Raw genomic sequence first — 11,624 nt, 5'->3', positions numbered from 1 at the left:
GGAGAGCCTGATCAGACAAATGAAGGTGAATGGAGCTCATCATTCATTCCTGATTGATGTAAAAGCACTCAGGCTGAACTCAGAGCCACTGATGGAAACATGTCCTCACATGTTTCTAATTATTTCATCAATAAATAATCAATCACGTGACTTCCTGTGTGCACCCTGACTACCTCAGACAGATTCTTCTTATTGTTTACATCTCTAAACATCTGCTCTTTACTCTGAACAGCATCTGTTGGACAGTCTTTAACCAAACAAACAAACAATAAACAAACAAACAAACGATTAGTGAATAACAAACAGTCCATTAAAAAGCAATCCAAACATAACAGAACAATACAAACACAATCCACAAACACAAATACAAACTAACAATACATAAAGAAACACAATATCACTAAGTATATACAAACAATTTATAAACAAACAAATAATCCATTAAAAAAGGACAATCCACAAAAAAATAAACATATAATTAATGGACAAACAAACAAACAATCAATCTCTAAACAAGCAAACGGACAAACAACCCATCGAGCAATGAAGAAAATAATTCCATCAACATACAAACAAATAATAAACAAACAAACGAGAATCCAAAAATAATCCATGAACAGACAATCCAAAAAACAAATAAATTAAAAAAATCGATTAACAAACAATAAATTACAAAAAAGAAAAACAATCTTTTAACAAACAATCCAATAAATACAAATGAATTAAACAAATTATCCAATAACAAACAATGAGAACAAATAAACAGATAACTTAACAAAGTAACTTTCAAAAAACAAACCATCCATAAACAAACTATTCAAAAACAAATAAACAATCCATCAACAAACGAATAAGCACACTTTATATATTGTGTGTGTGTGTGTGTGCTGCAGAGCATCACTGCTGCGTCATTTCCGACTGAAGCAGAGAGGACGAAGAAGAAGAAGACGGAGTAGGAAGTGAGCGTATGAACGGAGATTAGCCTGATTAGCCTGGAGCTAACTTCTTACATGACGTATATCCGCTGAACCTCTAAGTTTAAACGTCATGTTTTTTTTCGCGCAGACTCAGTGACTATGTTTGAGCTTTGACTCACGAGCACGGAGCTGGCGGTTAGCATGTAGCCTCCTGTGCTTCCTGTTAGCAGTTAGCAGTTAGCTCGGAGTTGGAGAGGAGCTTTAAAGTGAAGCAGAGAGCAGCGGAGGGCCCAGGTGAGACCGACACGAGCCCAGGTTCATGTGGAGACTGACCCGGGATCAGCTGGGCGCGTGGACAGGTGAGCAAGGGACACCTCTGTACACCTGTCCGACCAAACACACACATAAACACAGAGTGACAGAGACACAAAGAGGTACACAGACACACACACACAACGGGACGGACACACACAAACACACACACAAGGCACAGACACACAGAGGGACGGACACACACACACCTCTGTACACCTGTACGACCAAACAGCTACACACACACATACACACACACACACAAAGAGGGACACACACACACATACAGAGAGAAGGACAGAGACACAACATCAACACTTAGACGCTGCAGTCTCACTGCTCTCCACCTGTCTCACTGCTCTCCACCTGTCTCACTGCTCTCCACCTGTCTCACTGCTCTCCACCTGTCTCACTGCTCTCTGCCTGTCTCACTGCTCTCCACCTGTCTCTGCCTGTCTCACTGCTCTCCACCTGTCTCACTGCTCTCCACCTGTCTCACTGCTCTCCGCCTGTCTCACTGCTCTCCACCTGTCTCACTGCCTGTCTCACTGCTCTCCACCTGTCTGTCTGACAGAAGGCCTCGGGCCCTGTCAGCAGATTTTTACAGGTAGTTGAATAAACGTCCAAACTGATGATGATGTTAAGCCCCGCCTCCTGTGTGCAGGTGTGTGTGACCCGTGTTGACGTCAGCGGGCGTTGCTGTGGCGATGGCTCTGATCGAAGGCGTAGGAGATGAGGTGACGCTGCTGTTCGGCTCCCTGCTGCTCCTCCTGGTGCTGCTGCTCGCCTGGGTCTCCACCCGCACCTCTGAGCCCCCAGAGCACCTGTTCACCTCCACCACAGGCTCCGCCCCCTCACTAAGGACTGGCCCTGCCCATGGGCAAACATCTCCATCCTCCACCAACACCTCATCTTCATCATCCTCCCCCTCCAGCTCTGTGAGCGACAGCTCTCTGACAGAGGCCCCGCCCACGAGGGCATCCACACAGGAGGAGAAGGATGAGGGGGGAGGCCAGGGGGAGGAGCCCGAAGGAGGGGGAGGAGAAGGTGTGAGGAGAAGACGAGGAGGAGGAGAAGAAGGTGGTGGAGGAGGAGGAGAGTCTTCATCAGCTCAGAGGAACATGGTGCTGAGACTGAAGTTCTTGAACGACACCGAGAGAACGGCTCAGGTCCAACCGCAGGACACCATCGGATACATCAAACGGTAACACGGCACAGGCTGCTGCTACACGATAACACACACTGCTAATACACGCTAACACACTGCTGCTACACACTAACACACACTGCTGCTACACACTAATACACACGGCTAGTGCATGCTAACACACACTGCTGCTACACGCTAATACACACAGCTAGTGCATGCTAACACACACTGCTGCTACATGCAGCTGCTACATGCTAAGACACACTTTGCTACACATCGCTTCTATCTGCCTCTCTGTCGTACCTGGTGCGTGTGTCCTCACAGCTCTGACCTTTGACCCCTGTCTTTAGGACCTACTTCGCGGGGCAGGAGCAGCAGGTGCGTCTCATCTACCAGGGGCAGCTCCTGCAGGACGACGCTCAGACTCTGGCCTCCCTGAACCTGGTCCATAACTGCGTGCTGCACTGCCACATCTCGCAGCACGCCGGCCGGGCGGCAGCAGGGGGGCCCCGTCCCGCTGACCAGGTGCAGGTGGCGCTGAACGTGGGCAGCCTGATGGTGCCCCTGCTGGTCCTCATGCTCTCTGTGCTGTGGTACTGTCAGATCCAGTACCGGCAGTTCTTCACGGCCCCGGCCACCGCCTCGCTGGTCGGAGTCACCATCTTCCTCAGCCTGGTGGCCTTCGGAGTCTACCGCCGCTAGCTGCTCTCTGATTGGCTGCTGCTTTTCTCCCATTGGTGATGTCAGCAGCTGGGACGCGGAGCTCCCTCTGTGACCTCTGACCTTTCCCGACCTGCGGGATGACAGACGCTTCTAGAGTCCATGTTTGTTTTTCTGTTGCCATGGAGACACCGAGTGTTTACGAGGACTTTGATTTTAATTTGTAGGTTTCTGTAGAGCCTCATCATCGTGCCTCTTTCACTGTGTAGGTAGTTCTGGTCCTGAAGGGGGTCTGATTCAGACCGGATCAGAGTGTGTGTGTGAGAGAGATTGTGTGTGTGTGTGTGTGTGTGTGTGTGTGTGTGTGTGTGTGTGTGTGTGTGTGTGTGTGTGTGTGTGTGTGTGTGTAAGAGAGACAGAGAGTAGTAAGGTTTAAATGAAATCTCAGCTTTTCAAGAGACAGAAATTCTATTAAATCATTTATTTATCTTGTTGTGTTTGTTTGTGTTTGTTTACCTCTCAGAGGGGAGGAGTCACAGCTGAACACACAGGTACATCACTGATCCTCAGGGACATCTAAGCCCCGCCCCCTAAATTAACCCTGCAGTAATTCAGGCCGTACACATGGTTCAGGTCCTGAACTCACCTGTGGAACTAAGGTAACAGGTGTTTCTGAGGTGGGGAGGGACTAATTGAGTGTTTTACAGCAGGTCAACAGAGGTGTTCCTGTACAGGTGAGTCTACAAACACACAGATTTACACATCACACCTGAAAGCACCATCAGTCTGAGGACAGGTCAGCAGAACCACAGAAGACCTCAGCAGTGAGGTCAGGTGACCAGGTTAGAGAGGAGAGTTTGTGTTTCACGCTGAACGTTCATCATAGAGTCACTCTCTGCTGGTCAATGTTAAAATACATGTGATGGCGCGCACGCTGTGATGTCACTACCTGAAGCTGAGCATCCAGGTGGTCAGGGGCTGCACTACAGGTGTCTGTCAGAGGAAACCCCACACACACAATGGTTAAAATGTTTGCTGTTTCACTTAGAAAAAACAGAGAATTCAAAATTTTGTTAGAAGAAATAAAAATCAGAAATGTGTGAAAGGGTCAACTTGGAGATGAGGAAATCCCGACCCATATGCAGACCATGAAGGCAACAGAGCTGGCAGATAGATAGATAGATAGATAGATAGATAGATAGATAGATAGATAGATAGATAGATAGATAGATAGATAGATAGATAGATAGATAGATAGACACTCACTAAACACAGACTCTGATCATAAACTGGCTGTTACAGACTGATCCGTACAGAAACCAGTGGTTAGAGATATCTCAGAGTTTTCAGGCTCTGTAACACAGGACAGGTAGAAACTGGGATCATTTCCTCATCACCTGTCAAAATTAATCAAATATTGAGACACATTTTTCCACAAATTTACAATTTTTGCTCTGAACTTTTTCATCTCCCTGAAGAGGAACAGATCCAGAAGATTCTGTCTCAGACTGTGACAGCTGGTCCCAGGGTTAGACAGGCTGCTGCCAGAGACAGTCATTAAGGTTTTATGGGTAACAAAAACCATCTATACCCATGTAAATATAGATCACTTTTTGTTCATTTATTTTTTTATTTTTTTATTTCTGTTTGATATTTTTACTTTTTTGTTCTTAATATGTGTTTGCTTATTGATAAGTTTTCTCAATCCTTTTATTTCTGCACTAGCTTTGGCAACATGTTAAAAAAAAAAACCTCCATGCCCATCAAGTCCAGTTTGAATTTGATTTTTTGACAGATATTCAGATAGATGCCCTCACATGTCTTAAACTGACAGGAAAACAAAGAATGAAGATGAGTTTGTTTCATCTTTAAGAACATGTGTCGCTGCCAGTTTGAAGACCAGGCCGTTAGAGGGCAGCAGCGTGCCTGATAGAAAACACCAGAAGAAGAAGGGAGACAGCCTGATTGGTTGCTGGATCCTATAATTAAACATGGAGGCGCTGAGAAACATGAGGTAAATATGAGAGAGAGTTCTCGAGGTTTCTGGCGCTGCAGCGGCTCAGAGTGTGGGTGAGTCTGTTTCTCTGTCAGTCTGTCAATCTGTTAGTCCGTTACTCTGTCAGTTTGTTATTCCGTTATTCCGTCGGTCTGTTACTCTGAGCTCTGCCGGTCGGTCGGTGTGTCCGTCTTTCTCTGAGGACCGAGCTCCCGTTAAACGCGTCTAAACCGACCCGTTACCGGTGAGCAGGGACTGTTCAGACCCACAGGCAGGTCAAAGACTCAGAGCCACAGACTGGATTATACAAGTTAAGGTAGGGCCTGTGTGGCGGGAAAGTTTAAGCGGTAACGCTCGCAGTCTTTAGAACGAAGCATTGCGCATGTGCCGAACAGCTAAAGCTAACCCCGGTGTCCGTCAACATTTCATCAGTGATGTATAAAGTACTTGAAAGCCAGACTTGAGCCATTCTTCCCGTAAAGTGAAAGCCAACCACTAAAAAATCACTTTAGTAAAAGTCTTAAACTAGCTTTAATTAAAATTACTGAAGTATCAAAAGTAAGATCATAAAGAACCAAACGGCTAGAAACAATTGTTTCTCTCACAAGCTTGAGTTCGCCCTCTATCCCTCCTTCACCTCTTCTCTCTCCTTTGTTCTCCTCTTGCTCCCTTTTTTTTTTTTTTAGGTATGACGGTGAGTCTCGGAACAACAGTATTGTTTTTCAGCAAACACAGGAGGCACTTCATCATCTACAACGAATCTTTAATCCAAAAGTGAAAATGGTTTTTTTTTTTCGAGCTGTGTGTGGTCTTGCTGAGAAGAGTCTCAGCTTGATATGAGAGCGCCAGTTATTTACGCAAAAACACAAAGTCCTGCTTTTCCATATAAAATGAAACAATTCTATTTACATCTCATCTTGTATCTGCCAACCATAAAACCAAAAGTTTCATGAATCTAGACACTCAAAGCATAGATCCTCCCAATATCAGGCCTCCAGGTGTGTGAGCAGACAGGAGCGTCCTCTGTTTCCCAATCAGACCAGAAAGACCTCAGGTGATCCTCAGGTAACCTCTGTTTGTTACTGTAGCATCTGTGTGGACCGGGACCAGGATCCACCAGCCCCAAAGTGGATCAGGATGTGTGGCGTCTGACTCTGGATCTGTGGAGCTGAGGCGTTCAGGTAACCCCCCTCAGTGTGTGTTCTGACCCAGCAGGGTCTGGTTTACCTGTCTACCTGTTCACCTGTCTAACCAACTGAGAGTGATGAAATGAAAGGCCGACTGAAGCCCCGCCTCCAGCAGTCTGTTCACAGAGGGGGGGGCCATGACAAAACCGGACTGAAGCGTATTCTGACTCAGGCAGATGTTTAACTTGTTGCCCAGGTGAGTCTGTACCTTCTGGTGACTCTGCTCTCTGATTGGCTCTGACAGGACAGGCTGCTGTGATGTCATCAACGTGCTCTGGTTGGCTGTGACAGAACCACCTGCTGAAGAGAAAGCTGTGATGTCATAAGGTGAGTTGGTCAGTTTTTATTGTCCAATCAGGGGTTGGTGCTGCTGATGTCACAGTGGGCGGAGTTACTGTCCGCTGGGAGATGATGTGAACAAAAGGCCGAATTGTAGCGCCCCCGCCAGGCAGCTTGTTCTCAGAGCGGGGGCGCCCTGACAAAGACTGACCGAAGCGTTCATCTGATCCCGACCCAGGACTGGACCGCTCTCAGGGTTCAGGCCTGACCGCTGTCTCACACACACACATCAGAATATTTAACCTTTAGCTCTTGTTAGCATTGTCAGCTCCTGCTAATAGCATTGTTAGCTCTTGCTGTTAACATTGTCAGCTCATGCTGTTAGCCCCTTCTGTTAGCATTATAGGCTCCTGCTATTAGCTCCTGTTAGCATTGTGATAGAGTACTGAGGATGCTTGGTGTTATAGCATTGTGTTGCCATAACTACAAGACTTTCACCATCAGCTGTGCTGGATTTGGTGACTCTAACATTAAAAAAAGTTTTACTCTGATGTAGGGAGAAGCTGTCCTGGACCCCTCAGATCCTGAGTCCAGCTTCTGGTTCTGTTGAGCAGCCCAGGGTGGTGGTCTTCAGTCAGTGGTGGACGTGCTGAGGCAGGTGTTGCGATCTCTCAGATGAAGCGGAGACTCACCTGTATGAAGGTGGAGGACAGGACCAGGTCTGTCTCAGGGTCCCGGCAGGCTGATACCACCCTGACATGTTTACAGTATGAATGACGTCTTCACACCCCTGCAGAGTGTGTGTGTGTGTGTGTGTGTGTGTGCTCAGTTTGAGGTTGTGTAAATAAAGTTTATATCATCTTGAATCATGAAATAAAGTCTGGGGATTTTTTTTTCCAGAGTCCTTGCTGTGATGTTATAAACACACACACACACACACACACACACATAATGCACCATGTCAGACAGAACAGTGAGGGCCTGCAGACACTGAGCGCCACCTCCTGGACAGAAGCTCACACTGTCTCTTCCTGTGGAGCTGATGGAGCTGTGTTAGTCACATCAAAATAAACCTGTTGGAGTCTAAAAGTGTGTACCTCATTGAACACACACACACACACACACACACACACACACACACACACACACTCTGACCTCTGGGTGATCTCAGGTCTTTCTGGACAGAGACCAGCTCAGCAGGGATCCGGGTCACTGAGAACAGAAGGATTCTGGTTCTGCCCAGATGAACTTTTCTGTCCTGGAGGACAAACTTCTCCGGAAGTCAGCGGCTGCTCAGCCGAGTTGTCGCCGTAGAAGAAGAAGTTGCAGTGTTAGCTCCTCTAAACAGAGCAGAACCGGGTCAGAACCGACCGGAGACTAGCTGACAGCCGAACCCGCGGGATGGACACCGACCCAGCTGCTCCGGTAAACCGACCGACCCCCCACCCCTCCCCCGGCCGCTGTTTGAGCGGTCTGAGCTGTTAGCAGGAGGCTAGCGGAGCTAGCCCGTAGAGCAGAGGGAGGGGAGCCCCCACCAGACCCCATCCAGAAACCGATCCAGGGTGAAGGAGCTCACAGCGCTCAGACTGAGCACACAAACTGACCCAGACGCTTCAGTGCCCCTTAGACCTGCACCGGGCTGGATCCGGCTCCGACCCAGCAGAACTCTGCTTTAGTCTATCTCTTCAGACCCGTGCTGGTCCCGTTCAGACTGAGCTGAAAGCACGAGGTCACACAGGTGGACCAGAGCCTCAGGTTCAGTCTGAGGGAAACATGGTCTCAGCCGAATTTAAGAGGTCCACGGTCTGATGTGATCCCCTGAAGGGTGGGCGGCTCTGCGGTCTGGTGTGTGTGTGGCTCAGCAGGGGGGCTGACATGAGCAGACTGTGGCTGGGGTTTGGTTCAGGGTCTGCCCCTGCCAGGGGGTGTTGGCAGCTGGGGAGGCCTGCTGGTCTCCTGAAGCTCCTGAGCCAGATCAGCCTCAGAGTTCAGGCAGACTGAGGGTGTGTGTGTGTGTGTGTGTGTGTGTGTGTGTGTGTGTGTGTGTGTGTGTGTGTGTGTGTGTGTGTGTGTGTGTGTGTGTCAGATCAGCCTGTGGAGGAGCTGAAGTTCTGCTAATAATGATGATTAAAGTTTACAGAGATGCAGCTCAGGAAACTTTGTTTTTCCCTCTTTGGTCCATAGAGCTGAACTCTGATGCATCTCACACTCACTGCATGCAGAGTCACATGTTTGATGCTTCGTTTGACTGTCGATGATCCTGATTCTGACCCGGTCTCTGGTTCAGGAGAGGTCTGACTTGAGGAATAAAACTTTGATCCCTGTGTGTGGTGGCTCTGACTCCAGACCAGGGGGTGAAAGTGGTTTTGCTGGTACTTTGAATGGAACGGTTCACAAAATCCATGGTTCGGCTCTTATCATGGTTTAGTGGTCACGGTTTTCGGTTTTCGACCAACACCCAAACAAATAAAAACATTTAGGTGACCTGTGGGCTCATGAAAAAGTGGATCTACCCCTCATCAAAACACATCATCTAAAAGGTTTCCACTGTTTTCTGACATGAAAACATCCCGTTACATTAAATCAAACGCACTGATTCGATCCCCGAGCGACCACCGTGTTTCTAGTGTAGACACACCAGAAACCATAAAAGTAATCCAAGTGACACGAAATACAACTTTTAACTCTCCTACTGATTTTAATTGGGACATGCAACGAACATAAAGGCGTTAAATGTTACAAGGCTGGGCGCTATGGAAGCCACCAGTTACAAAAAAAAATAAAAAATCTGAGAAAAAGTCAAAATAATGAGATAGTAAAGTCATGCTTATGAAATAAAAATTCAAAGTAATGTGTTAGAAAGTTGAAATTATAATGTATAAAAACACAATTATGAGATAAAGTGAAAAGTTTGAGATGAAAAATCAAAATTATAGGATACAAAAGTAATAATTATTAGAGAAAGTGGAAAAAATGAGATCCAGTTATTTTGTGATAAAAAGTCAAAATGAAGAGATTAAAGTTAGAAATTTTTAGATAAAAAAGTTCTTATTATGAGATGAAGTGGGACTCAGTACCGGACCTTGGCAGCCTACTCTCACCCCTGCTCCAGACTCAGTTTCCCCCATGTGGAGCTCTTGAATGGTTTTTGTTGGACCCCCTTCCTTCCTCAGAGAAACCGTCTCAGGATGTCACAGTCCAGCTCTTGTTTCAGGACGCAGCTGACGAACTCTCGGAGGTTCACGTCAAAGTGGAGCCGGACGACGACGTAGAGATCCGGTCCTATCATGTCCTCAAGAAGCTGTCCGTCACGCTGACCGACTGCAGGCTGTGGCTGAAGGGGCGGGACTTCCTGTCTCTTGGTAAGAAGTCTTTACAGCATGCTGATTGGTTGAAAGTAAATGCAGCTTGTTGTACAGCTAACCCGACCTCTGACCCCCACAGACGACCACCCTCAGCTCCGCCCCCCCACACGGAGACTCTACAACCTGAGCACCTCGGGCAGAAAGATGCTCTACTGCTTCCAGTGTACCAAAGGTTTCTACAAGAGCTCTCACCTGGAGGCTCACCTGAAAACACACCAAGGACACGCCCCCAACCAGTGCTGGCAGTGCGGGAAGACCTACCCCACCCTGATGAGCCTTGTGCTCCACCAGCAGGTCCACGACCGCAGGGAGCCCTACAGGTGCTCCTACTGCCACAAGTCCTTCGCCCTGAAGAGGGACTGGAAGACGCACCACCGGACCCACTCTGGGATCAAACCCTTTAAATGCTGGTTCTGCGGGGACGGCTTCAGCGAGGAGGACGAGCTCTCAGACCACCTGCAGGTGCACGAGGGGGAGAAGTGCTACCACTGCAAAGACTGCAACAAGATGTTCGTCTCCTACCAAGGCTTCAACTTCCACCGCCGGTCGCACAGGAACCCACAGCCGCTGCCCTGCCTGGTCTGCAACAAGACCTTCAGCAACCCCCAGAGTCTCAAGGTGCACCAGGTCACCCACTCCGACAGCAAGCCCCACAAGTGCCCCACCTGTGGGAAAGGCTTCAAGCTGCCGGGCGGCCTGCGCAGCCACCAGAGGACCCACGAAGACCTGAGGGACTACCACTGCTCCGAGTGCGGCAAGAGCTTCTCCAGCCTGCAGGGACTGAAGCTGCACAACCGCACGCACACCGGACTCAAGCCCTACGGCTGCATCGAGTGCGGCAAGAGGTTCACACAGTCCCCCCACCTCAAGTCCCACATGGTCACCCACACCGGGGAGAGACCGTTCCTCTGCACCACCTGCGGGAAGAGGTTCACCCAGTCCTCTCACCTGAGGTCGCACATCACGCTGTTCCACGTGGGCGAGAAGCCGTTCACCTGCGGCGACTGCGGGAAGAGCTTCACCATCGCCCACTACCTGAAGATGCACCGGCTCAGTCACACCAAGGAGAAGCTGTACCAGTGCTCGTACTGCGACAAGGCCTTCTCCTACCACAACTCCTGGAGGGCCCACGAGAGGATCCACACCGGCGAGCGCCCCTTCAGCTGCCAGGACTGCGGGCAGAGCTTCACCACGTCGGGGTCGCTGCTGAGCCACCAGAGGACCAAACACACCGGAGAGAAGAGCCACTACTGCTTCACCTGCGGGGAGTTCTTCTTCACCAGCACGCTGCTGCGCGTCCACCAGCTCGACCACACTGGGGAACGGCCGCACGCCTGCGACTGTGGCAAGACGTTCAAAACCAAAGGAGTGCTGCGCCTGCACCTGAAGAGGTTTATCGACCATCAGCCGGTTGAGTGACGGTCTGGGCGGAGACTCTGGCTGTGTCTCACATCCTGTCCTCCTGAACGTACACTGACAGCCTGACGACACAGAGCACTTCGATCTCTCTGCTTCACTCGCACAGTCAGAAAATTTCACCGCTTACACCCAGTGGTCGCCATCTTGGCTGATGGATTAATCGATGAAAAGTGGGGAACCAGCTGTGAGCAGCTGTGAGATGTGATGGTAGTTTCCAGTGAGTGTGAAGCTTCAGAGGTTGATGTTCGTGTCGTAACAGAAGGACATGGTTTGAGACACAGTCCAGATCTGAGACTGAGACACACCTGCCCCCTTTTCACAGGGGTGTGGCGATGGACA

The 11,624-nt window shown here is 49.0% G+C and overlaps 2 protein-coding genes, 1 long non-coding RNA gene and 1 other non-coding gene across 4 annotated transcripts in view; all 4 read left to right on the top strand.

Moving 5' to 3' along the window:
- The first annotated feature begins 905 nt into the window (after nt 1-905).
- tmub1 (transmembrane and ubiquitin-like domain containing 1) lies at nt 906-3,527 on the top strand. The gene is made up of 3 exons (XM_074687882.1): nt 906-1,276; nt 1,894-2,433; nt 2,730-3,527. Exons 2-3 carry the CDS (start codon nt 1,937-1,939, stop codon nt 3,079-3,081), a joined length of 849 nt encoding a protein of 282 aa, XP_074543983.1. The 5' UTR covers nt 906-1,276; nt 1,894-1,936; the 3' UTR covers nt 3,082-3,527.
- A 1,451-nt stretch (nt 3,528-4,978) lies between these two features.
- LOC141803857 (uncharacterized) lies at nt 4,979-7,391 on the top strand. Its single transcript, XR_012599611.1, has 4 exons — nt 4,979-5,109; nt 6,124-6,216; nt 6,467-6,549; nt 7,058-7,391. It is a non-coding gene; the product is annotated as an uncharacterized LOC141803857 (long non-coding RNA).
- LOC141804951 (small nucleolar RNA SNORD89) lies at nt 6,623-6,735 on the top strand. The gene has a single exon (XR_012599672.1). It is a non-coding gene; the product is annotated as a small nucleolar RNA SNORD89 (small nucleolar RNA).
- Nucleotides 7,392-7,701: 310 nt separating the features above from the next.
- The window catches only part of LOC141803839 (uncharacterized), a 4,277-nt gene continuing 354 nt past the window's right edge, over nt 7,702-11,624 (top strand). The window contains exons 1-3 of the mRNA XM_074687861.1: nt 7,702-7,926; nt 9,716-9,863; nt 9,946-11,624. The exon at nt 9,946-11,624 is cut by the window's right edge and continues 354 nt beyond it. Coding sequence (XP_074543962.1) covers nt 7,903-7,926; nt 9,716-9,863; nt 9,946-11,285 — 1,512 coding nt within the window. The 5' untranslated portion in view covers nt 7,702-7,902 and the 3' untranslated portion in view covers nt 11,286-11,624. The remainder of the gene's footprint in view (nt 7,927-9,715; nt 9,864-9,945) is intronic.

This window comes from Halichoeres trimaculatus, unplaced genomic scaffold (assembly GCF_033239565.1).
Source record: "Halichoeres trimaculatus isolate MK-OKI-2021-1 unplaced genomic scaffold, fHalTri1.1 fHalTri1_scaffold_15, whole genome shotgun sequence".
Taxonomy (NCBI): Eukaryota; Metazoa; Chordata; class Actinopteri; order Labriformes; family Labridae; genus Halichoeres; species Halichoeres trimaculatus.
This window is presented reverse-complemented; position numbering and strand designations above follow the sequence as displayed.